A 25,037-nucleotide genomic window follows, 5' to 3' on the forward strand; every position below is an offset into this window, starting at 1 on the left:
GAAGAATTCTTGCTGACTCCGTAAAAATTCCTTCTGGGCTTCACAGGAGTGCACATTACAACAGCTGCTCTATGACCCCCTTGAAAGGGTGAAGCTTTCATTTCCTCCACCTGATGAAGAAGAGAGAGAGCATTTTGGGACGCTGACTCACTGCCCTAGTAAAGAAGGCTGTAATCTAAATTTCAAGGGGGCAGATGACAAAAGGCTTCAGGTTGGGTATAAAAGAAGGTGACCTTAACAGAGGGCTGAAAGTTAGCAGGGATTGGGGGGAATGGCAAATTACAATAGGGTCATAGGAGTAATGAGGGAGAACAGTGGGGGAGTCTGCACATCTTAGATGACTATACACAAATGCAAGAACTATGGGGAATAAACAGGAAGAACTGGAAGTCTTAATACTTAATACAAAAGAGACTTGGTGGGATAAATCTCATGACTGGAATATTGGGGAAAAAAGGGTATAGCTTGTTCAGGAAAGATAGGCTGGGGGGAAAAGGGAGGATTCATTGCATTGTACCCATTAAGAATGTACCCACTTGTTCCGAGGTCCAATAGGAGGTTAGAGACAGGCCAGTGGAAAGTTTCTAAGTGAAGATAAAAGAGGGGGAAAACAGTCCAACAAATCAGGAGGAGGAGGTGCATGAGGTATTTCTAGAACAAACAACGGAAAGATCCAAAAAAGAAGATCTGGTATTAATGAGGACTTTTACTACCCAGATATCCTTTGGAAAAGTAATTTGGCAAAACACAATGTCCAGTAAGTTCTTGGAATGTGTTGGCGATAACTTGTTTTAGATGGTGGGTAAGTAAGCAGGAGCACTGTCATTTTAGACTTGATTTTGACAAACAGAGTATTAGTTGTGAAGGTGGAAGGCAACTTAGGTGAAAGTCATCATGATGTGATAGGCTTCCTGATTATAAGGAAAGGAAGTGAGTGAGAGCTGCAGAATAAGGACAATTAATTTAAAAAAAGCAGACTTTAGCAAACTCAGAGAACTAGTAGATAAGGTCCCATGGAAAGCAAATCTAAGGCAAAACAGTCCGGGAGAACAGGCAGTTTCTTAAAGGCACAACTATCCCAATGAAAAGGAAATATAGAAGAGAAGGGGTTCATATGGCTGCATCAGCTCTTTAATGACTTGAAAATCAAAAAGGAATCCTACAGAAAGTGGAAATGGACAAATTGCTAAGGGGGAATATAAATAGCACAAGCATGTGGGGACAAAAATCATAAAGGCTAAGGCACAAGATGAGTTACACCTAACGAGGGACATAAAAGGCAATAAAAAGAGGTTCTGTAAATATATTAGCAACAAGAGAAAGATGAAGGAAAGAGTAGGTCCTCTATTTAGCAGAGAAGGAGAGGTAGTAATGGACAACATTAAGACGGTTGAGTTAAGTGTCTATTTTGCTTGTTTTCTCCAAAATAGTTAATTGTGACCAGATGCTTAACACAATATTAACAACCAGGGAGACAGAACACACTCTAGAATAAAGAAAGAATAGGTTAAATAATATTTAGGTATTAGTCTTGATGAAATTCACCCAGTACTAGCTGAAGTAATCTCAGAACAATTAGTGATCATTTTTGAGAACAGTTGGAGGAGGAGTGATGTTTCAGAGGACAGGAGAAAGGTACTGTTCGCCTGCTTTCAGAAGAGGAACAGATATGACTTGGGAAATTATAGACTAGTCAGTATAACTTTGATATTTGGAAAGCTACTAGAACACAATATTAATCAGTTTGTAAGCACCTAGAGGATAATAGGGTTATAAGTAATAACCATTTTGGATTTGTCAGGAAAAAATCTTGCCAACCAATCTAATTTCCTTTTTTTGAGAGGGCTAGAGACCGACTGAATGGGAAAAATAGTAGACATGATATATCCTGATTTTAGTAAGGCTTTTGACACCGTCCTACATGACATTCTCATAAGCAAACTAGAGAAATGTGGTTTAGATGAAATTACTACAAAGTGGGTGAATAATTGATTGGAAAAACTGTACTCAGTAGTTATCAATGGCTTATTGTCAAACTGAAAGTACATATCTAGTGGGACTCACAGGGGTCTGTGCTTGGCTTGGTACTCATGCTATTTAGTATTTTTATTAATGAGTTGGAGTTTAGAGTATTATAAAATTTGTAGCTGGGATGGGTCCATAGCACTTTGGAGAACAGGATTAGAATTCGAAACGATCAGGGCAAATTTTAGAATTGGTCTGAAAATCAACAAGAGGAAATTCAGTAAAGAAGTGCAAAGTACTACACTTCAGATGAGTAACTACAAAATGGGGAATAACTAGTTAGGTGGTAATATTGCTGAAAAGGATATCTGAGGGTTATAGAAGATCACAAATTGAATATGAGCCCACAATGTGATGCAGTTGCAAAGAAAGCTAATATAATTCTGGGATGTATTAACAGGAGTGTCATATCTAAGAAACAGAAGTGAATTGTTCTACTCTATATGGCTCTGGTAAGGCCTCAGTTGAAGTATTGTGTCCAGTATGAACAAACTGGAAAGAGTCCAGAAAAGAGCAATAAAATGATCAAAGTGTTAGAAAACCTGACCTATGAGGAAAGGTTTAAAAAAAACTGGGTGTGTTTAGTCTTGAGAAAAGACGACTGAGGTGGGAGCTGATAAGTCTTCAGATCTGTTAAGGGGTTCTATAAAGAGGATTTTGATCAGATGTCCTCTGTGTCCATTGAAGGTAGGACAAGAAATATGGCTTAATTTGCAGCAAGGGAGATTTAGGTTAGATATTAGGGAAAAGTTTCTAACTATAAAGATAGGTAAGTACTGGAATAGGATACTAAGGGAGATTGTGGAATTACCATTATTGTTTTTTAAGAACAGGTTAGACCACTGGTTCTCAAACTTTTGAGCAACCTGAGAATCCCCATTTTGATTTAAAAAATTTTGTGGATCCCCAAGAGCCCTGCTCGGCCTCAGGCCCCACCCCCACTCCAACCCTTCCCCCAAGGTCCCACTCCATCTCTTCTGCCTCTGCTCTACCCCTGCTCCTCCTCTTCCCCGCCTCTTTCTGCCTTCTCCCATGAGCATGCCCTGTCCCCGCCCCCTCCCTTCCTCTCAGTGCCTCCTGCATCCTGCTGAACAGCTGTTCCCCAGTGTGAAGGAGGCACTGGGAGGAAGGAGGAGAAGTTGATCAGTAGGGCCAGCGGCCATGGACATGATTCTGCCCCCTTTCCTGAGTGCTCTCCTTCCTTTCTCTTCCAGCATCTCCTGCATACAACTGAACAGCTGTTTCCTGGTGTGCAGGAGGTGCTGGGAGGGAGGGGGGGGAGTTGAGTTGATCATCGGGGCCCGTGGACCCCTAGAGTACCCTCATGGACCCACAGGGGTTCGCAGACCCCAGTTTGAGAAACGCTGGATTAGACAAACATTGTCTAGGTATACAGTACTTGGTTGTGCCTCAGCTCAGAGGATTCTACTAAATGACCTCTCAAGATCCCTTCCAGCCTTACATTGGGTCAGCCCTGCATGGCCCTTCCCACCCACTCTGCTTTTTGGGAAGCTAATGCTTCTGGTTTGCCAGTGGGATTGTGCCCTCCCATTGAGAGAGGCACAGGAGGCATGGAAAGCTACTTGTGTCCTTTCTTCCACTTGCACATTTGTGCAGAGCTAAGATAGCCACCATCCTGGTCCTAAATCATGCTATGTTAATGCTTTTGTATCAGCTAGCCCAAAGGAGCCTTGATGCTGACCAGTGCTACCATAGTATAAATATTTATTAATGATAATAATTAATAATAATCAGTTGCAGGATGGGTTGTAGATACTGATTTAGTGAATTCTGAAGACATTATTGGTTGGAAAACAAATGGATTTATTTTAACTAGCATTTGACAGTGTCACATTGAATTTTGCCAGATTAATAAGCAGGATGCAGCTTTGATAAACTGCTTTGTTTACTTCAGTTTGGCCAGAAATGCAGTCTCACTCTTTTCCACCACCTTCCAACACAGATGTTTTCACTTTTAAAAGAGCTGTATTTTAGGTTGAGTATCTTTAATTAAATCTATTATAACACTATTTGCCAAAGTATTTGTTATCTTCAGGCATGCTTGGCTTCTCCATTTTTGGTGTCAAAGAAAGTGATTTGGGGTTTTTCCCTCCAGTCTAGAAACTTGACCTATGACAAAAGATTGAAAATATTAGGTTTGTTTAGTCTGGAGAAGAGAAGACTGAGAGGGGTCATAACAGTTTTCAAGTACATAAAAGGTGGTTATAAGGAGGAAAAATTGTTCTTCTTAACCTCTGAGGATAGGACAAGTAAGCAGCTTTCATTGCAGCAAGAGCAGTTTAGGTTGGACATTAAGAAAAACTCCCTAACTGTAAGGGTGGCTAAGCACTGGAATAAATTGCCTAGGGAGGTTGTGGAATCTCCATCATTGGAGATTTTTAAGAGCAGGTTAGACAAACACCTTCAAGGATGGTCTAGATCGGGGCAGGCAAACTTTTTGGCCTGAGGGCCTCATTGGGTTTCGGAAATTGTATGGAGGGCTGGTTAGGGGAGGGGGTTGTGGCCCAGCACCCCACCCCTCCTGTCTGCCCCCCCCCCCCGGGACTCCTGCCCCATCCAACTCCTCCTATTCCCTGATGGCTCCCCCCGGGACCCCTTCCATATCCACCCCCCCCACTCCCTGTCCCCTGACTGCCCTCGGAACCCCTGCTCTTAATTGCCATCTGCCACCCCATCCAACCCCTCTCCTTCCTGACTGCCCTCCTGGGACCGCTGGCCCATCCAGCCACCCCTTTTCCCTGTCCCCTGACTGCCTCCGGAACCCCTGCCCCTGACTGCCCTCTGCCGCCCCATGCAGCGCCTCCTCTCATTCCTGACTGCCCCCCCAGGACTCCTGCCCCCATTCAACCCTCCTGTTCCCCACTCTCTGACCGCCCCCAAACTCCCCTGCCCTCTATCCAACCCCGCTCACTCCCTGCCCCCTTACTGCACTGCCTGGAGCACCGGTGGCTGGCAGCGCTACAGCCGCACTGCCTGGCTGGAGCCAGCCATGCCATCGCCACTGCGCAGCACAGAGCAACGGGTCAGGTTGAGCTCTGCAGCTGCGCTGCTCCAGAAGTTCGTAGCCCCGCCGCCCAGAGGATTGCGCTAGCAGCGGAGCGAGCTGAGGCTGTGGGGGAGGGGGAACAGCACAGGAGGGGTCAGGGGCTAGCCTCCCAGGCCAAGAGCTCAGGGGCCAGGCAGGAGGGTCCTGTGGGCTGGATGTGGCCCACGGGCCATAGTTTGCCCACCTCTGGTCTACATAATATTTAGTACTGCCATGAGTGCAGGGGGACTGGACTAGATGACCTCTCAACGTCCCTTCCAGTCCTATGATTCTCCTGTTCACATTCTTCTTTCAGCTTTTTAGAGTTTCTCAGATGTGCATATTAATAAATAATAGTAGTAAAACTAAGCATTTGTACAGCATTCACATTTTTAAGTCGTTGATGAGATATTAATTAATCCTCACAACACTGCTACAAACTAAGTAAATTAGTAGTATGCCAGTTTTACACATGAGGAAACCATTCTTTCTTGGCCATTTTTTAATGCGCAAAATACAAAGGAATATTTTCTTTACTTTTCAGATCACCCATTTGGTGAATCCAATGTGATGACATTTCAAAGAGTATTCATTAGCTTGGGTTATAAAAATTGTAAAAGATTTATTTAATTTGAGTTGATTTTTATGTATTTTCACTTATGCAAAATTCTGTTCACAGTTACATAAGTATAACCCTGATGTTTTAAGAGGAATGTGCCCCTTCATCATTAATATCAATATTGCTGAAAAACAAAAAGCAAACCATCACTGGCCAAAGTAGTATCAATTGTGTCACTCAGAAATTTTCTGAATGTCTTGTGAAAAGGTGATTATTAAGAGAACAAAGGAATATTTCAATGGAAAAATGTAATTTTAGAACTTTAGAACAGTGCAGATAATTTAGTGGATTCAGATTTAATGTGAGTTTCTTGCTTTTCAGAGGAATAGGTATAAGAATGACAGACCCAGTCTACCTTAGTCCTTCGTTGGATAATGTGCTGTCCAGTTATTTGTTTTTGCAGGTAAGTGCTTTATTAAATAGGGCTGTACAGTTTTCAGGAGAATAAATATCCTTCAAGTGGTTCATTGGAACTCTAAAGGGTTTCCATTTTCAGAGTGCTTCCATAACACCCATTTCAATACTTTCTTCACGGAATTTGGATATAGATAGAATATAGATCTGAAAAAGAGCACTGTGTAAGCTTGAAAGCTTGTCTTTAATCAACGGCGCTTGATCCAAAAAAAGATATCTCACCCACCTTGACTCCCCAATAGACAGAATAAAGCATTTACAAGTATCTGTTTCAGACATACTGAAACTGATTGTCTGTGACTTTAAAGAGATCCATTAAAAATATATATATATACACACACACTCTTTTTGCACAGCTTCACATCTTCCAGGCAGTGCTTTCAGCTTCTGTTGGAATCTACGTAAGAGCTCTTGTGTTTAGTCTAGAATCTGAGTCTCTTATCACATAAATTCCTATTGTGGTGATGCAGACTATTCAGTCAGGAGGCTAGCTTCCATTAAAGACAAACCCACCACTTGTTTTGACCTTTAAAAAAAATCTGCTGTAAACAAAACATATGGAAAGTCTTAAACCAACAAAAGCATTGTGTTCCATATGTAATTCACTGCATTGTACCATTTTGCAGAATTTCCAAAGTGTAAGTGACATCTCATTTGTGAGAATATCTAGTCATAGTGCAAGAGATCTAAGGACTATGTTCCAGCCTGAATTTTTCCATTGTTGATTTCAATGGGACCTTGTTGTTCCTTTCATATATTGTAGTTTTAAAGAAATTCTTACCATCAAATGTATTTAATTTAAAAATATTGTCCTCTTGGTGCTACAGATGAAATATACTTCTGCAGTTTAATAATTGGGGAAGACTGCTTGGGATTTTTTTTTTTTTTTACAAGTTGTATTATAAACTACTACTCATTCAGTGCAATTGGCACACCAGTCTCATGGTGAGATATGGGACGATAAAACCGCAGTCTTTTATTTGTTGTTGGTTTGGTTTTTGTTTTAATATGGGGAAGCAAACACTATCTTCGATAAGTAATAATTTTCATTTCTGTTGGTCTAATTACAATCTGCACTTTGACAAAGATCTCAACTAGATTTAGTTCCCAAGCAATTAACACTCTTTCTAATTTTGGTACAGTATTTTACATAAAGATTGTTCTTTAGTTTAAAAACAAAATGAAGATTACTTCTGACACCTTGTTTTAAAAATTAAAGATGAAAATGGTTTCCAATGTATTTCTCAGTTGCAATGCTAATGTAAAACTTCAGCCCAAATAAACCATCATTCACAGCTGTTCTGCCTTTGATACTCTGAAATTGTTTTCTAATTTTGGTTGTATATTGTATAATCCTCAGATGCTTTAGAAACAATTCAAAACATAGCCAGTGATAGCTGTGTCTGTGCAATGACACTGACAGATCCTGTAGCAGTGCACTATCATTTGTAATTTCTCTGGTAAGAGTCAGTCCTCTGTTTGAATTACTCTAATTTCTATACATCATGGTCCACATTTTCAAGGATCAATCTAATTTTAGAGTTCCCAATTGTGATATTACCCAGAGGACAATCTGGACTGTTGAACAGCTGTGTCCCTTTAATTCTCTAGCCTGTGGCGCCTTTTACACTGCTGTGCTGTCAAAACATCAACTCCTGGCCTATTCACAAGGCATTCAGCATGCAAATTCACTCCCAACTAAATACACGAGCACTCTGACCAGTCACTCATGAATTACATACAGGGTGACACCTGTAGTTTCTAGTCCCAGCCTTTTCCCCCAGAAATATGCATCTTGTACTGGTCAGTAACCTTCTGAACAGTACAGGCTCATAGAAAATCCATCATTTCATCGAAGGAAAATGATAATGCATCAACCTTATTATCCCAGATTGAATTTCCCACATACATTAACCCAAACAACACGGTTAATATTAAACAATAAAATAAATTTATTAACTACAGAATGATAGATGGTAAATGATTACAGGTAATTACAAAGAAAATAAAAGTAAAATGCAAGCTAATATCTATTTTAACAAGCTAAGTAAAGTTAAAAGCAAAATGTTTTGTCTGACCATATGCTACAGCAGTCTGTACTAGCTGAAAAGCCTTCTAGCTAGGACCACTCTTCCCCCAGTTCAGTGATGCTTTTTATCTTTTGAGCATTGTAGCTGCTGTGAGCAGAGATGGGGCAGGGGTTGGGGGGAGAAGAGAGGTGAAATGGAGGCCACCATCTCTCAGGGTATGGCTACACTCGAAACTTCAAAGCGCTGCTGCGGGAGCGCTGCCGTGGCAGCGCTTTGAAGTGTGAGTGTAGTCACAGCGCCAGTACTGGGAGAGAGCTCTCCCAGCGCTGCGGCACTGTTTACACTGACGCTTTACAGTGCTGTATCTTGTCTTTTTCACACCCCTGAGCTAGAAGGTTGCAGCACTGTAAAGCGCCAGTGTAGCCATGGCCTCATTCTTATACTAGTCTCACCTCTTTGAGGATTACCCCCAGCAGTGCCTTCACTTGCTTTACCTCAGAAGTGCTTGTTAGCAGGTTTTGTATATAGTATTAGATTAGTGTTATTAGTACAGTTAGGCTAGTTGGTTAAGACTTTTTTCTATTTGTTTTCTCCCTGTATAAAAAAAATAAATAAATCTTTCCTTATAACTTCATCCTGTCACGGGATATTCTCTTTGAAATGCCAGGATCTCCTGGGTTTAAACATTGTATCTCCTGCCGTGAGGTAATTCCTATCTCTGATAGACACTCACAACGTGTCAGGTGCCTGGGGGAAACACATGTACCCCAAAAATGTGCTCTGAAGGCCCTCCCAAGGAAAGCAAGGGACATCAAACTTACGTATATTCTCATGGAGAAGTCCCTCCATCCTGCCTCACACCCAGGAACACAAACTTCTCCTGGTGACCAATCACCGAAAGTGGCTTCTGACAGGTATCCCCTTCTCAACTTCATGCAGGAGGGATGAGTCTCATAAAAGACCTGGATATAGGAGAGCTACCACTCCTCCTACCAACCTTGCATCTAAAAAGAAGCCGTGGCAAAGTACCTACGAGTCGGCAGGGACTTCTGGTATCATCAGTACCGTTAAAGCCACAGACCCTAAGCAGAAAGAAAGATAGCAAAAAGATTGCCCTTTCCACTACGGCACTAGCAGCAACAACAAAATTTTCTGTACCAAGTGCCTCTGCAGTTTCTAAGGCACCGGTGACACCACCTGGCTCTCTGCCGCACATCACTGATGCATCAGCTCTAAAGCCTCCTAAGTCCTCAGTGCAGTCAACATAGGCATCTATCCCCACAGCGCCGCACTACCTCCTGGTACCGCAACAATTCTTGGCACTGCAACAAATTCAAGTACCTCCTCTGGTACTGAGAAAACAGCAGTTCCTTGCACCTAAGGACCTGACAGTGACTCTGGAACCGGAGTCTGCTCTCCTCTGTACTGACATTGTGTCAGTGCTTTCAGCACCACATACACCACCAGCTGCATCTGCCCTTCAACTCCCCCACTCCCACACTCCCTGAGGACAACAAGGAAGGGAAACTTTCTTCATCTCAGCATTCTCGTCCCTGCAGACCAGTATCAGATCTGAGCCACAGGAGCACCCTAGGCACTATCCCAGACCAGACATACAGGGGTGGTATGGACACCCATGGGGGCCCCCACCGGTGCCTTTCCCACCACAGTGGTCATTCTGTGACCTGCAGGCAGCATACAGGCAATATTTTCCCAAGCCACCAAGCAGCAAGGAAAGCCAGTAGCACCATCCAACATCTCCCAGGAACAGACTTTTGAGGAAACAGCAGGAGTTAGAGCAGGAGGCTTTTCCTGCAACCAACTGTCCGAGACCAATACAGGTTTGAGTAAGTTTTTGATTGAGTGAGGAAAATCAAAATGTGACAGATTGAAAATTCAAAAACGTGGCTGTTTATTGATGGGGGGATAAGTTGCAACTTGGGCTGGAGAGGAGGCTTTTACCAACTAACAATACTATTAGAACAAGAATATTTACACAACTTGAAACAATCTATAATTAACTACTTACTAAAATCCAGAACAGATACACAAAACTAAATAAACTGTGCAAGCATTAACCGGATACTGTAAGATACCACAATTTAACTTTCATATACTATATGCACAACTTGGTAACAAGTAAGGGAGAAAAAAAAGGAAGAGGCTAAGCAAACAGAATGTTACAGAAATTAGAATACAAATACCGCACTCCAGGCGCAGCTGGCCAGCAGTACAGACAATGAGAGCGTGACGAATTGCTGGGAATTAATCCCACCCGACCCAAGCCGGCTAAATCCACAGGAGACCCTTCTAGCTGGAAGGAGGATCCAAGTCTTCCATCTAACATGCGGATACTCCTCCAGATCTTGGCGCGAGACATGGTTTTATTCGAAAGCTCTTTTACTCGTGTCAGCATCTGATTGGTCCCTAGGTCCTTCGCCTTCCAGGTTCCGAGCCAGAGCCCTCCACGTAAACAGGATCTGCACACAGCACACTACCCTTATGCACACAGCACGCTGGTATTTTTGCACAAAGCACTAGCCTGACCCTTAGGTGACCGGGAAAAAGAGTGGGAAAATGCACACGGCCCTATAATGTTGCACACCGCACTACGGTGTTGCACACGGTACCAATGTGACCTTTTGACCGACAATTGGCCATACAGACGCCATTTTAGAGCATAGGCTTTAGGGCTGCGACACCAACTCATCTTCCTCATCTGACAAGACCATCATGCCTCTGCCCCCTACTACCAGAGATGATTTCAAACAGTTTCAGGAACTGTTTAAAAGAATAGCTGACACATTTCAAATCCCTCTTAAAGAGGTTACCGAATCTCAGCATAAGCTCTTGGACATACTCCACACATTGACATCATCCAAGATTGCCTTGCCCATAAACGAGGCCATTATGGAGCCCGCCACAACCATCTGGAAAACACGTGCCACAAACCCACCTATGTGTAAGAGGGCGGGCAAAAAATATTATGTCCCTTTGAAGGGGCTGGAATTTTTATTTTCCCATCCCCAACCATATTCTCATGTTAATGAATATAAGAATGGCTGTACTGGGTCAGACCAAAGGTCTATCTAGCCCAGTATCCTGTCTTCCAACAGTGGCCAATGCCAAGTGCCCCAGAGGGAATGAACAGAACAGGTAATCATCAAGTGATCTATCCCCTTGTCACCCATTCCCAGCTTCTGGCAAACAGGCTGGGGACACCATCCCTGCCCATCTTGGCTAATAGCCATTGATTGACCTATCCTCCATGAATTTATTTAGTTCTTTTTTGAACCTTTTTAGATTCTTGACCTTCACAAAATCCTCTGGCAAAGAGTTCCATAGGTTGACAATGTGTTGTGTGGAAAAAATACTTCCTTTTTGTTTGTTTTAAGCCTGCTGCCTATTAATTTCATTTGGTGGCCCCTAGCTCTTGTGTTATGAGAAGGAGTAAATAACACTTCTTTACTGTCTCCACACTGGTCATAATTTTATAACCTGTATCATATCCCCCCTTAGTCGTCTCTTATCCAAGCTGAAAAGTCCCAGTTTTATTAATCTCTCCTCATAAGGCAACATTATTCCAGGTCCACACCCTATCATAAGGAGTGGAAAAGGCTGGATTTACTTGTCCACAAGGTGTACTCTTCAGCAACATTACAGTTTAGAACTGCCAATTATGAAGCTCTCTTGGCAAAGTATGACCACAAAACATATTCAAAATTAGCAGACTTTATTGAACTTATACCAGAGGAAAAGAGAGAGCAGTTTACATTGCTCATTTCTGAAGGCCACCTTCTATGTCAAACATCCCTTCAGGCAACATTGGATTCTGCTAACACTGCAGCGAGGACAATCACAACTGCCATCGTAATGCGCCGGACCTCCAAGCTGCACCTGTCAGGGTTTCCAAGGAAGGTACAATCAGCAGCAGACTACCCTCCTTTCGAAGGTCCAAAGCTGTGTGCCAGCAAGACTGACAAGTCACTTCACTCCTTAAAGGACTTGAGAGTCACTCTTAGATCTCTAGGCATTTATACACCTGCAACAAAATACAAACAGGGCAAGTATTACACATCATAATGTCTTTAGTTCTGTACACACAGAACCAGAGACAGTATGATCCTCAAAGATGTAGGCAAAGACCACCCAGATGAAGATCAAATTCTTCACAGCTGTCCACATCACAGCAACCCACCTCCAAAAACCAAATCTGAAGATTTGGTTGTGGGATTGACAGGCCTTCCCCCCAGCTATTGTTGCTAATTCCATGCTCCACCAACCATCTGTTTACAGACCATCTGGTACCATTCTATCCATGTTGGCGTATTTATCACGTCTGACAAATGGGTACTAGAGATCATCAAGACCAGCTATTCCGTCCAATTCCTCTCCATCCTCCCTCCCCGCTCCTCTTCAGCGGATCCCTCTCATGAGTCACTCTTGAGGCAGGAAATAGAACACCTTTTGCAACTAAGCATGGTAGAACCAGTGCCAGTACAACACAGGGGGAAAAGCTTCTATTCCCATTATTTTTTAACACAGAAGAAGTCTGGGGAATGGAGACCCATTCTCGACCTCAGGAAGCTAAACAAATTGTCAAAACGCAACATTTCAGGATGGTGACTTTAGTAACAATATTTCCTTCTTTGGAATGAGGGGATTGGTTTGTAGCCCTCAACCTGCAAGATGCTTATTTTCATGTCACCATGCAACCAGCACACAGGTGATTCCTTCGATTAGTATTGGGACAGGACCACGTCCAATACACGGTACTACCCTTTGTTTCTTCATGGCCCCTCGAATGTTTTCCAAAATTTTAGCAGTGGTGGTGGCCCACCTGAGCAAGCAAGAGGTCATGATCTATCCATATTTAGACTATTGTCTAATCAAGGCTCACACTCGAGAAGAAGCCATCAAAGCCATGCAAAAGACAACGTAACTTTTCATAGATCTCAGTCTACAGATAAACCTTCAAAAGTCAATGGTAACACTAGTTCAACAACTGGACTTTATTGGGGCCCACCTAAACTCTATAGAGGCAAAAGCATCACTATCACCTCAGAGAGTCATTGCCCTGACAGACTTGATTGATACCATGATACACAGTCTACAAATATCCACTAGGACCTGCCTTGGTCTACTAGGTCAAATCTGATCAAGCCAAAGTCATCCTGATTAGCTCCCTTTCACATGGCAAGCCTCTGAGTGCGACCCCCCCTTGTAAAGTAAAAACACTTTTTTTTTTATTTAACACTATTATAAATGGTGGAGGCTGACAGATTGCAACCCCCGCTGTAATAACCTCGCGACCCCCAGTTTGAGAACCTCTGTCATAAATCATGCCAGACTATGCGTGCGCTGCCTGCAAGCTTGGCTCAGGACAGTATACATCCCACACAAACACAGACTGAACAAACTCCTAAGCATGCCAATTAAGGTCAAGGATTCGTTACAGCAATGGACCCACCTGTACAATGTGTGTGCAAGTGTCCCCTTCTTACACCTCCCTTTCCGCCCCAAAATGATCATTACAGCCTTACAGCACAGGGCAGGTGGTCTCCTTTAGAATCAACACTTTACATGAACATTCTGGAATTGAAAACAGTTCGTAATGCCTGTGCGCACTTCATGCCTCTAGTTGAAAACAAAGCCATACAGGTCATGGCGGACAATGTGACCTGCATGTTCCACATAAACCAACAGGGAGGAGTGAGAATGTACTCCCTATGTACAGAGGCCAAAAAGTTGTGGACATTGTGCATCCGACACAACATTAACATATCAGCCACCTACCGGGATCTCAGAACATCACAGTGGATGCTCTAATCTGAAAGTTCACGCATGACGACGAGTGGAAATAGATATCTCTGTGATCCAGAACATATTTCAAAGATGTGGGTTTCCCTATTTGCCATAAGCTGGAACAGCAAATGTCCAACGTTTTGCTCCTTAATGGGTCTGGAACTAAAATCCAGAGGAGATGTGTTTTTCATTCAATGGGACGCACCTCTCCTTTATGCCTTCCCTCTCATCCCTCTACTGCCCAGAGTCACACAAGATCAGATCTGATCAAGCCAAAGTCATCCTGATTAGCTCCAGCATTCCCAGGCAAACATGGTATCCATACCTACAACAGATGTCAGCATGCCCACTGCAAGTCCTTCCACTTTTTCCAAATCTGCTCTCTTAGGATGCAGGCCAAACTCAAATGGACAATTGCACGCTCAACATACCTCCACAAATGAAGAAATTCTGCCCGTGGTGCCTAAACAAACAAATGGAAGCCACCAATTCTACCCTGCCCATAGTCTTTGACTACATACTTTACCTTAAGAAATCACGTCTCAATGAATTCATTACAAGTACATCTGGCTGCAATTACAACCTTGCGCCACAAGGTGGATGACTTTTTGATCTTTGCACACCCAACTACTAAAAGAATCCTGCAGGGCGTTTGTAACCTCTACCCAGAACCTAGAGCCCCAACTGCTCTGTGGGACCTCACCTTAGTGCTTTGATCTCTGACAACTACCCCATTCGAACCTCTAGCTATGTGTTCACTACTACATCTTTCGATGAAAGTAGCCTTTCTAGTAGTCATCACATCAGTGAGGCGTGTTGGAGAAATAGGGGCCTTTATGGCAGACCTACCATATACAATTTTTCTTAAGAATAAGGTCAGTCTGAAACCCTACCCTAAATTCTTTCCTAAAGTCTCTTCTTCACTCCACCTCAACTGACCCATCCATCTTCCCACATTCTTCCCTAAACCTCATAAGGATAGGCAAGAGGTGACATTTCACATGCTGGATGTCAGAAGGGCACTAGTCTTTTATCTGGAATGGACCAAGCTGTTCAGAAAAACTCCTAAGCTGTTCCTCTCCACCACAGAACGCTCCAAAGGCAAACCCATTTCTAAGCAGACCTTTCAAATGGATTTCAGGCTGCTATTGTCAACATGGCTACAACCCCCTTTACAGCTCAGAACACACTCCACAGGAGCAGTAGCCACATCAGTAGCCTTCTTGAATGACATACCTTTTAATGTCATATGCAAAGCAGGTACTTGGGCATCAACCCACACATTCATACAACACTAAGCATCTGACACTTGGCTGGGACATGTGGTCCTATTGTCCATTCAGATTTAACTCCGATCCCTTCCTTCCACCTGAGGTGCAGTGCTCTAAAGTAGAGCACCCACAGGGACATCACTCGAAGAAGAAGAAGAAGAAGAGAGGGTTACTCACCTTGTGCAGTAACTAAGGTTCTTCAAGATGTGTGCCCCTGTGGGTGCTCCTCTACTCTCCCTCCTCCCCTCTACTTTTGGAGTTCTAATTAGTCCTCTGCGGTAGAGAGAGAACTGAGCAGCGGAGGGGTGGCTGCACAGTGCTAATCAACTGCACAACAGGTGCAAGACGGGGAGAGCACATGTGTGGCCCAGCCAGGTACTGCTGTCGAAATTCTCTGACTAGAAGTGCAGAGTGCTCAGTCACCTAAAGTGGAGAACCCACGGGACACACATCTCGAAGAACCTCAGTTACTGCACAGGTGAGTAACCCTCTCTTCTCCCCAGTACATGTGCTCTGTTAATACAGTGCAAAGCTTCCTTGCAAGTACCTTAAATCATGTGTTTGAGATCTAATATGTTAGCACTGGAGCTCTAGCTTTGGAGCTGTAATTTACATTTGTAAAAAAATTAAATTTCAGTTAGCATTCAGATTAAGGAATGTGATTAGCTAATCTACAAACACCTTGTCTCTTCCAAAACAAGATGCATGTCTGTCTCCTTCCTGGTCTCTCTGAGCATGCCTCCTCATGTCAGGCTTCTTGCCTTCCCCTGTCTTCAGGCGGAATTCCACAGTTCTCCCACTCCATACCAGGCCCTGGGCTACTGTACCTTGTATATCAACTGTGCTTGTTCAGAAGCTCTGACTCTGGTTCTTCCCTTGTGATCAGTGGTGTATATAGTGACCAGAGAGCCACCTTAAACCCAAAGGATTGTTTGTTTTGCCGGTAGGAACAAAGCTTTTAGAGAAAAGGGATTTTAAAACAAACAGTATACACACAAATCTTCCTTGTCTATAGGCTTGCTATTCCTGAGGGTGGCCTAGGCAGATCTAACTTCTTAAGGCACTTCAGTGGGTGCTGGCTGTCAGCTGAGTGGCTCAACAGCTCCTCAAGTAGCCTACCCGCTATAGAGAGGGGGCTTTCCTACACATGCAGCACTGCAGATGCACAGATGCACTGGTGCACCTGTCCCACTACAGCACTTCTGGTGAAGACGCCCTGTGCTGATGGAAGAGAGCTCTCCTGTCAGCATAATAAAACCACCTCTGCAGTCCACAGTTTACTCCAGCGCTGATGTTGCCCAGGGGTGTGGTTTTTTCCCTCCCCTTGAGCAACATAAATTATGCTCACATAAGCTGTAGTGAGCATAGTAGACATAGTCCAAAGCACTTTTTATCCAGTCAGAGTTCCTTTGTTTCTGTCAGATCCTGGGCTTCAGCCCTGCTTCTCAAAATCAGATCAGTAGGTTCTGCAGGAAACTGAGGCAGACTCCAGAGCTAAGGATTCTGCCATTGTCCCATACCAACCCTCAAATGTTTGCCGAGGAATGTTTTATTTTGAGCTGTTATTCTGCTTCCTAACTGCTTTCTTTACCGCCCTCATTAAGCTAAACAAATACATTCATAAAGTAACCCCCCTTAATGACCAGGTCAACATGGTATTACAGGGCAGCTCTACGTCAGTCACAGTATCATCCTCTTTTATTTAGCTTTATAGTTGCCTTAGCCAGTCATGAATCCCCAGAAAATGCCCAGCACCTCAATTGTTAATGTTTAAGTTTAGGAGAAAAGCAACCAGAGACGTAAAGTGACAGTGAAAGGTACACACTTAATATGAAGTATTTAAATTGAAATTATTTAAGCTCTGTAATGGAGAGAGCAACAAAAAGATAAGTGCCTTCATTGCTTGATGAGATGGTTTTCAGTATACATTCCCTACATTTGTCATCCCTGAAACAAGACTGTTTTAAAGCACTAATTCAACCTTTTTTTGTTTTAATGATAGAACTTGCCCTCTGCAGTTGTAAGCCATGTTTTAAATCCTCAGCCAGGAGAGAGAATTCTGGACATGTGTGCTGCACCTGGGGGAAAAACAACCCATCTTGCAACATTAATGCATGATCAGGTAAGAAAAGTCATTGAGCATCTTTTATCTCAGTAAGGAAGGTTTGATCTGCATTTCATTACCATGGCTCACGTCACTTATCTATTGATATCCAATGATAACATAAAATAGAAAACCATTAATATTTGAAAATGCTGCTTTGCAGCATGTCAGAATTATTGAAATAAATACAGGCCATCTTTTCACATAGTCACTTATTACAAATAGATGCTTATTTGCCTCAGACTAACTGATCTGGTTTCAGTGGACATTTGTGACCAAAGTTTTTTTAAAAAGTGTTCTAATCTTTGTTTAGCAAAAGCATTAATAATGTGTAGGGCAGTGTCGAGGAATGTACAAAAGCCTTGAAGCTGAGGATGTATGGGAAGCATAATGAGTTATTTCTAAAGTGCCATAAGACTCCACAACTTTTAACAAAACACAGAAGGACAAAGTCGTTGCCCTAAGGAGTTTTTCAGTCAAGGAGACAAGTAAAATATAATATAAATAGGGCTTCTGATTTTAACAGATTAACACTGTTAAAACACCTCAATGCAAATAAATAAATCAATAAATCACTGTTTATCCAATAGACACTGGAAATGGCTACTTGTATCTAATGGCTTGTCTACACAGATCAGTAATGCTGAGTAGAGGGGTGTGATTTCTAAAGCATACTCATGTGCTGTACATTAATTGATCTATGTAGACCCCGCTGGCATGCACTAAAGATTCCCTGGTGAGCTTTAATGTATAATGCAGTTTGAAACGATACTGTATTAAAGCACACTCATTGTTCTTTGAGTGATTGCACATGCGCATTCCCCTTTTGGTATGTGTGTATCCTGTGCACAGTCATTGAAAATTTTTCCTTTTGGGTGACTTGAGCACCCTCTGCTGCTGTGCACCACTGTGCACTGATATAAAGGGCCCAGCTGCCTGCTAGTTCCCTCAGTTCCTTCTTCCTCTCATGATGGTCATTGGAATCACTTGGCTTGCCTTAGCAAGTGCTCTTAATATTTGTGTTCATTGTAAATCGTAGATAGTTTTCTAGATAAGTGGTTTGCAACCTTTTCTCTGCTGCAGCACACCTTTAATTATTTTTAGGCACACCACCATATTGTCTCCAAATGAACTTTGCCTCTTATTGTCTCAGTTTAAGCTGTTTACCACCGTTGCCATTCACAGTCTGTACAATACAGTTAATTATGTTACAGTCTAACATCAATAACTATATTGTACAGACTGTGACAAGTATTTTCAGTTGACTCACACATTCACACCAACATGATGCCAAATAAAAAAAATGTTTTATTATATGATGAACAACTAATAATACAAAAGTCGTACCAATCAGGAAACCTCAACTAACAATACTATATATCAAGATTTATGGTATTATCTTTTCATCTTTGAGACACTTCTTTTTTTTTGTATGGCTTTGGAAGTGAGCAGCATCAAATGCCTAACTCCAGGTCAGAGATCCAAACCTAGCACTATGATGTGGAATGGAACTCCAAAATGCTGCCTTGAATTCAATGAACAGAGCAGTGATGCATGCTGAGATTCACAGTCTGTGATGAGTGACCACAAATTATATAAAAAAATAAAAATAACAAGCCTTTTTAAGAATAAAGTGTACTTGTACTCTCATCTGAGATTTCTCTCTGAAGTGGTATCTAATGTTCATATTATCCAGTCAACTAACTTACCCCTCTGCATTGGAGTTGTCTGGCAAGAAGGCACTGGGGGCACTAAAGGTAGCCGTTTACCTGCACGCAGGGGCACACAGCAGCAGAGGGTGCTCAAGCGCCCAAACAGGTACCACTAAGGGAAAAATTTCCAGTGACTGTGCACAGGGTGCATGCACACCGAGAGTGGAATGGGCATGTGCAACACATCTTAAAGAACAGCAATTACAAAAGGCTAGTACTTGATGTGGGAAAATGGATCAGATGTAGCAGGCTGTGGAGGCACTGTGAGTGCTTAATATTGAAAGGTTAGTGAAAGTTGTATGTTTGACAATAGGAGAAATTCTATTACATGTGAAAGGGATGCATGAAATTTAACAGTTGGAGGACGACAAAGGAGAAAACACACACAAGCACTATGTCTTTCCAGAAAAAGTATAGGGAGAGAGGTGTAAGGACTTGCCCATACCAAGGCATGTTCAGTCTGAAGGAAAGGGCTATGAGATTGTTCTTTTACATGGGGTGGAATCTATTTTAGTAATTTCAAGAAAATGTAACATTTATTAGCTGAATTGACATTTTTGACTGATTGTCTAAAATTTGAAGTGAGTTAGAGAGATCTTACAATTTGCAACAGAATGCACTTCAGTAGTTATCCATGCATTCACAGTAGGACTTTGCAGTGGTTAGTTGTGTATACTTTAAAAAGCCGTACAATTTGCTATATGTGACAGTCTGCTTGAAATAATAATTGTGGTGCTTAGGGAAGTGGCCAGCCCTTCAATATAGGAAAATTGCAAACATGCATTAGCCTTTCAGTAGGTAGAGCCAGGAAATTTACAAACAAAGGTTCAGTGTGGTGATGAGGAGCTTCTGTACCTCAATGTGCCTTTGCCATTGATTTACTTCCATCTGTAGTTTTTGCATGAGACATTTTTCATAATTTGGTGCTGCATCTGCAACTTTTAGACATTAAATATTTTTGATTTATAAGGAAAAAAGTGTTCCTCTTATGTTTAACTAATTCGATCCAGAGACTCTACCAACCTCAGACCACAGGAGTAAACCTTCAGGAGAATGCAGTTGTTGAACTGGAATTATATAAATTAATGTACTTCCTGAACATGTATAAAATAAGGCTCCTCTAATTTGTCTGCTTTCTTTGCTTTTCTGGTTGTAAAATCCATTTCCTCCCTACATTTATCATTTTCCATGTTGCATTTAATAAATAAATAAATATTTCTAAAATGTTTAAGTGAAATCTTGTGATGTACTTTTGAGATGTTACTCTAATATTCTAACATCAGTATATTACATTAGTACATCAGATAATATAGATACTTTTGGGGAGGGAGTCCATTAAAATATTAATTAAAGCTGGTTGATAAATATGAAAATATTACTGATTTCCTTCTGCCCCATTTTTAGTCAAATATTCAATGAAAATTTTCTGACCAATTGAAGAGATGATCAGAAAACAGGAAACATGTTTATGAATGTATTAATTACATTTTTCTTCCCATTTAAATAACCCCACAAAATTTAGATTAAAATTTTCTTATCAGAATTTATTTTTAAAGTAGAGAAAAATATGTGTGTTATGAATTGGAGCTTAAATGAAAGGTAACTGGTATTGCTGCAGCTACTCGTCATTTTAACCACTACCTTGGTGCACACTTCACTTTTTCAGGGTGAAGTGATAGCCATGGACAAGATAGCTAACAAAGTCAAAAAAATCAAGCAGAATGCGGCATTGTTGCAGCTGAATTGTGTTAAAGCATTTTGCTGTGATGGAACTAAGGTACTTGCCACTGGGAAGAAAGAAGATGGGCAAGGTGAAGTAAATGATTTTAAGAATTTTGATATTGTCTTTTAGAAGAAAATGATAATCATATTTTTGCTAGTGCTGTTAAACCTGCCACAATATTCAAAGTCCTTGAAACATTGGCATATACCCAGGATGCTTCAACACTGTGGATATTTTACTGTCTACTCTTCTGCAATTAACAGTTTCTCAGCACTGCACATGCAAAATTCTTAAGTGTCTGTCCTTATTGCAGCCTAATGTGCTTAAGGAGGCATTCATTCCTTCTCCAGATAATATCAGAGACACTGCCTGTTAAACCTTTCTTCATGATAGTGTTTAAGCCCACACTCTGAATTTTTGGAGTTTTGTTAGTTCTGTCACATAAGTGACTTTGGCAGATCTCTTAGCTTCTGTGTGCCTCTGAATTCCCATCTGTAGAATGGGGATATTAACTCCCAGAAGTACTGTGCAGCTTAGTTTGTTAATGTTTGTATAGCTATTTAACAGACACAGATGGGAGGTGCTATAGAAGCATAAAGCATTACTTTTATTTTAGGTTCATTTCATTTGCTTTTCTAAGGTGCTGTATTGATGACTCTGGTTCTGTTTCCAGGATGGAAATTTTTAAATGGTATATTTTATCTTTGATTCTTTTTCATTTGCTATGCAAACTAAACTGTATCTTTTCCAAAAGACAGCCTTTCCCTGCTAGTTCAGAAAGGTCAGTAGCTAGCTAAACTAAGGGGTTGGTGCATAATTCATGCACTATACACTTGTGGGGCAGTCCTTGTTAATGCCCCATAACTTACAGTCAGATTGATTTCCAAGGTCAAATGTAGCAAATATATATGTATTTTATAATAGGTGGTATTTAGTGCTTATGCAGGTGAGGAAGCAGCAGCAGTGGAAGGAGCCAGGCATAGTACAGGTAAAATCTATTTAGGCTTTACTTACATCTCTGCACTTAAGTCTCGCAAAATGCTCTGTATTCTAGTCCACAGTCTCTCTTGGGCAACTGCTGCTAGTCATGCCAGATAGTTGCAAAATATAGTTGTTTGGGGAGTGCTGGCATATCGCTGGGTAGCTGTAGGATGAAGCCATCAGTTCATTTTCACTTGTGATCTAAATTGAATTTTTGGTAGGCATGAGTAGATACAACTTTCTCACTCGCTGTCTACTCCCAGATGTATGTGGGGAACCAGTTTCTGTTGCCTCCGAGATCCTGAGCTGAGGAGTCACCCTATTCTTGTTGTTGTAAGAACTTCTGGGTTGTACTGCCCAGCAGGATTCAGGAGAAGGGACAGATTCAGGATAACTGCAAATTCCGTTCCTCCACGCAAGCAGCTCTGAATAGTTCTTATTGTAATTTTTGGAGCCACTTTGTGTCACATTCCAGAGTTTACCATCCAAGTCCTGTTTTCATTGGCACTTTTTTTTTAATATTGTACTTTCAGTACATTAAATTAGGGTTGAGAAATGCTAAGCCTAGATAGATCTCAAGTTGTTGATCTCACAGTGTTGTAAAGATAGTCATAAGTAAAATGCTTCCTTCTCAGAAATGAAATCTGCACAGCCATTACTAGCTGTGCTGCTCCTTACCTGTAGATTAGGTCACTTTTGCAGACACAGTATATAGATCACAAACCCTCAAACACTTCCTGTCAGGCATTCAGTGACAGCTTGTCATTACAGATGTCCCCCGACTTACTTAAGGAAAGCCTTGTGTAACTCGAATTTTGCATAAGTTGGAAACGTATACCAGTATGTTATGCAAAAATGTCCACAACTCAAATTCGCACTACGGAACTTTTTCCGTAAGTGCGAATTTGCGTAAGTTGGGTTTTGTGTAACCTGGGAAACATCTGTATCTACACGTGAAGGCTCAAGAAGAGAAACAAAGGCTGTGTGTAATGTATAACTAACTCATTTTGCTGCAGTTTTTTAAAATGTCAAATTTCCTTTTGCAGAAGGCCCTCCATTCTCAGCAGAGTCATTTGATCGAATTCTTCTTGATGTTCCTTGTAGTGGGATGGGACAGAGACCAAATATGGCCTATTTCTGGACTCTAAAAGAAGTGATGTCTTATCAGCCATTGCAACGCAAGCTTTTCAGCACGGTATGTGTGACTCATTAAGCAGCTAAAGAAGACTGCACATAAATAGTTTTACAGTTACGGATTACATGGGTGCAGCTTACCTCATCTGAACGCAGTCATCCCTCAGTTTCTCTTGGCTCTCTGGTACTTGGATGGTGTGGTATATTGTCCAGAGGAACAAAAGTCTTCCATCCAGAGCAAATAAAAGTCTGAAATGAAGGGCTTCTATAAAATAATGCTTCCCTGTTCCTGGGCTGACTCCTTCCCTTTGATTGTAGGGTCTACACTAGTTCTTTGCTGCTCCCTGAGTCACAGGCTTTCAGTCCTGGTCACTGGCACTGCTGATGGACCTTTGCCTTCCCCCAGCTCTTAGTACAGGGCTCAGCCTGAGCAAGACATTGCTTTTCTCCAGGGTCTTCCCTGGTCATTCCTCTGGATCAGAGAATGAAACTGTAGAGGCTTTCCTCTCATCTTCTGTGTAAGCCAAGCCTAGGCCTCTAAATAACTAGGTCTCAAGACTATGCTGCTGCTTTGTTGCCCCAAGACTTGTCCGACACCTTCTTTCACCTCTCCCCGGGAATCTTCTGCATAGTCTGTAACACTCCTTTCAGGTCCTGTCACAGGTTTCTTGACTCACATTGCCCCATTTGGGCTCATTTGCTAGCTCCCTCTCGGCAGGAAATCATGAGCAAGCTTGGTACAGCTCCTGGAGAGCCCTCCTTGACAAGCTTCTGTTCCTTCCAGCTCTTCTCCACCAGAGAGAGACCCACGCCAGGCCTTCCCTCATCCTGGGTGAGCCCAACCAGTAAGCTAGTGCATTTCTCCAGCTCCCTCCTTATCATAGAGAGACCTATGGCAGGTCTAGCATTTTCCAAATGACAGAGAGAGAGACCAGAAATAATCTTTCTGCCTGTATGTCCTGCCCTGTTTTCCAGCAGGCTTTGCTTCTAGCCATCGTTCCCAGAATACCTGACCTAAAAGGGGTGGGATTGGAGCAGGAATGTGTTTGGCCCAGACTTGCCCCTAAAAGGCCAGCATACCCTCCGGTAGACAAATACACCTCACTCATAAAAATTTCAAGCTCTGGTTGATAATTCCCCCTACTGCAATGGATTTATCCACCTATCTCTTCTTAAGTTGGAGAGAACTGTACCATTTCCTGTACCATCAAATTGGTGTAGGGATTTCCCATTTTTGTATCCTCATCTTAAACTAGTCTACACTTGAGGGATGTTCATCTCTTGGATAGACCCTCAGCAGAACCAATAGAATACTAGGAAGTCTTGGTGCTCTGGTTCCTACTTCCAAGACAACTCTTCTTTTAGATCCATCCATTGCATATTGTCTTGCTCAGAACAGGATGGGAAAAGAAAAGAAAAGTTGTGTTCAGTTCAGTTTTCCCATATTCACAGCTGACTGAGTCAAAGAGGAAGGAAAATTTAAATGCTTGCCTAGAATTCTTCAGATATTTATAAAACAAGATCAGTTGTTTTCCTCTCTTTCAAAAGACTTCTGCTTTTCCTAAGTAGACTGTGTCAGGTATCAGGTACTATTAATCTTTCAGCCTTAAAACATATGTAGATATGTAAAGATTCTTCAATGTGTCTTTGAACTTGTGTAATTAAAGTAATAGGAAACTAGTTTCTTTTCTAATCCTTTTGTTCCACCAGTTTCAACAGAAGACATCAGACTAATAATCATAGTGTCATAGTTGATGATGTTCCCACATATTGTCAGTCATTGATCAAAAGACTCTATGTCCACATTTGGCTTCAGCTGATTGTAAACAAATTCAGCCTACATCTGGATGAGTTACATAGAGCTTTCTAGAGGGCTGTTTTATAGATCTTGAGGGGAGAGGTCACTTCCCTCAGCCCAGGAAGATGCACAAGCTCTCATGCTAATAGGGCAGGAAAGGCTTTCTAATTGGTAGGCTTCTGTAATACAAACACTGATCCTTCTTCCAGAAGTGAACTTGGAAATGTTAGCAGTTATATGGCATCCCTTGAAAGGGACAAAATGTCTATACAATTAGCAGTATGCCTGAGTCTTAGACAGAAAGATTCTGGCCTAAATACGTGTTACATTTACCTAGTGTACCATAGTGGTTCCAGATAAATATGCAAATCATAA

General features: G+C 41.9%; 1 protein-coding gene across 6 annotated transcripts in view; it reads left to right on the top strand.

The window, feature by feature from the left end:
- The window catches only part of NSUN6 (NOP2/Sun RNA methyltransferase 6), a 41,677-nt gene that overhangs the window by 12,295 nt on the left and 4,345 nt on the right, over positions 1–25,037 (top strand). For 5 of the 6 annotated variants that reach the window (XM_030550422.1, XM_030550426.1, XM_030550423.1 and 2 more), the window contains 5 exons: positions 6,012–6,093; positions 17,213–17,332; positions 20,693–20,837; positions 21,390–21,440; positions 22,777–22,925. In XM_030550422.1, the coding sequence (XP_030406282.1) occupies positions 6,012–6,093; positions 17,213–17,332; positions 20,693–20,837; positions 21,390–21,440; positions 22,777–22,925 (547 nt within the window). The remainder of the gene's footprint in view (positions 1–6,011; positions 6,094–17,212; positions 17,333–20,692; positions 20,838–21,389; positions 21,441–22,776; positions 22,926–25,037) is intronic. The other variant, XM_030550427.1, reaches the window with a different exon arrangement.

Source organism: Gopherus evgoodei, chromosome 2 (genome assembly GCF_007399415.2).
Source record: "Gopherus evgoodei ecotype Sinaloan lineage chromosome 2, rGopEvg1_v1.p, whole genome shotgun sequence".
NCBI lineage: Eukaryota > Metazoa > Chordata > Testudines > Testudinidae > Gopherus > Gopherus evgoodei.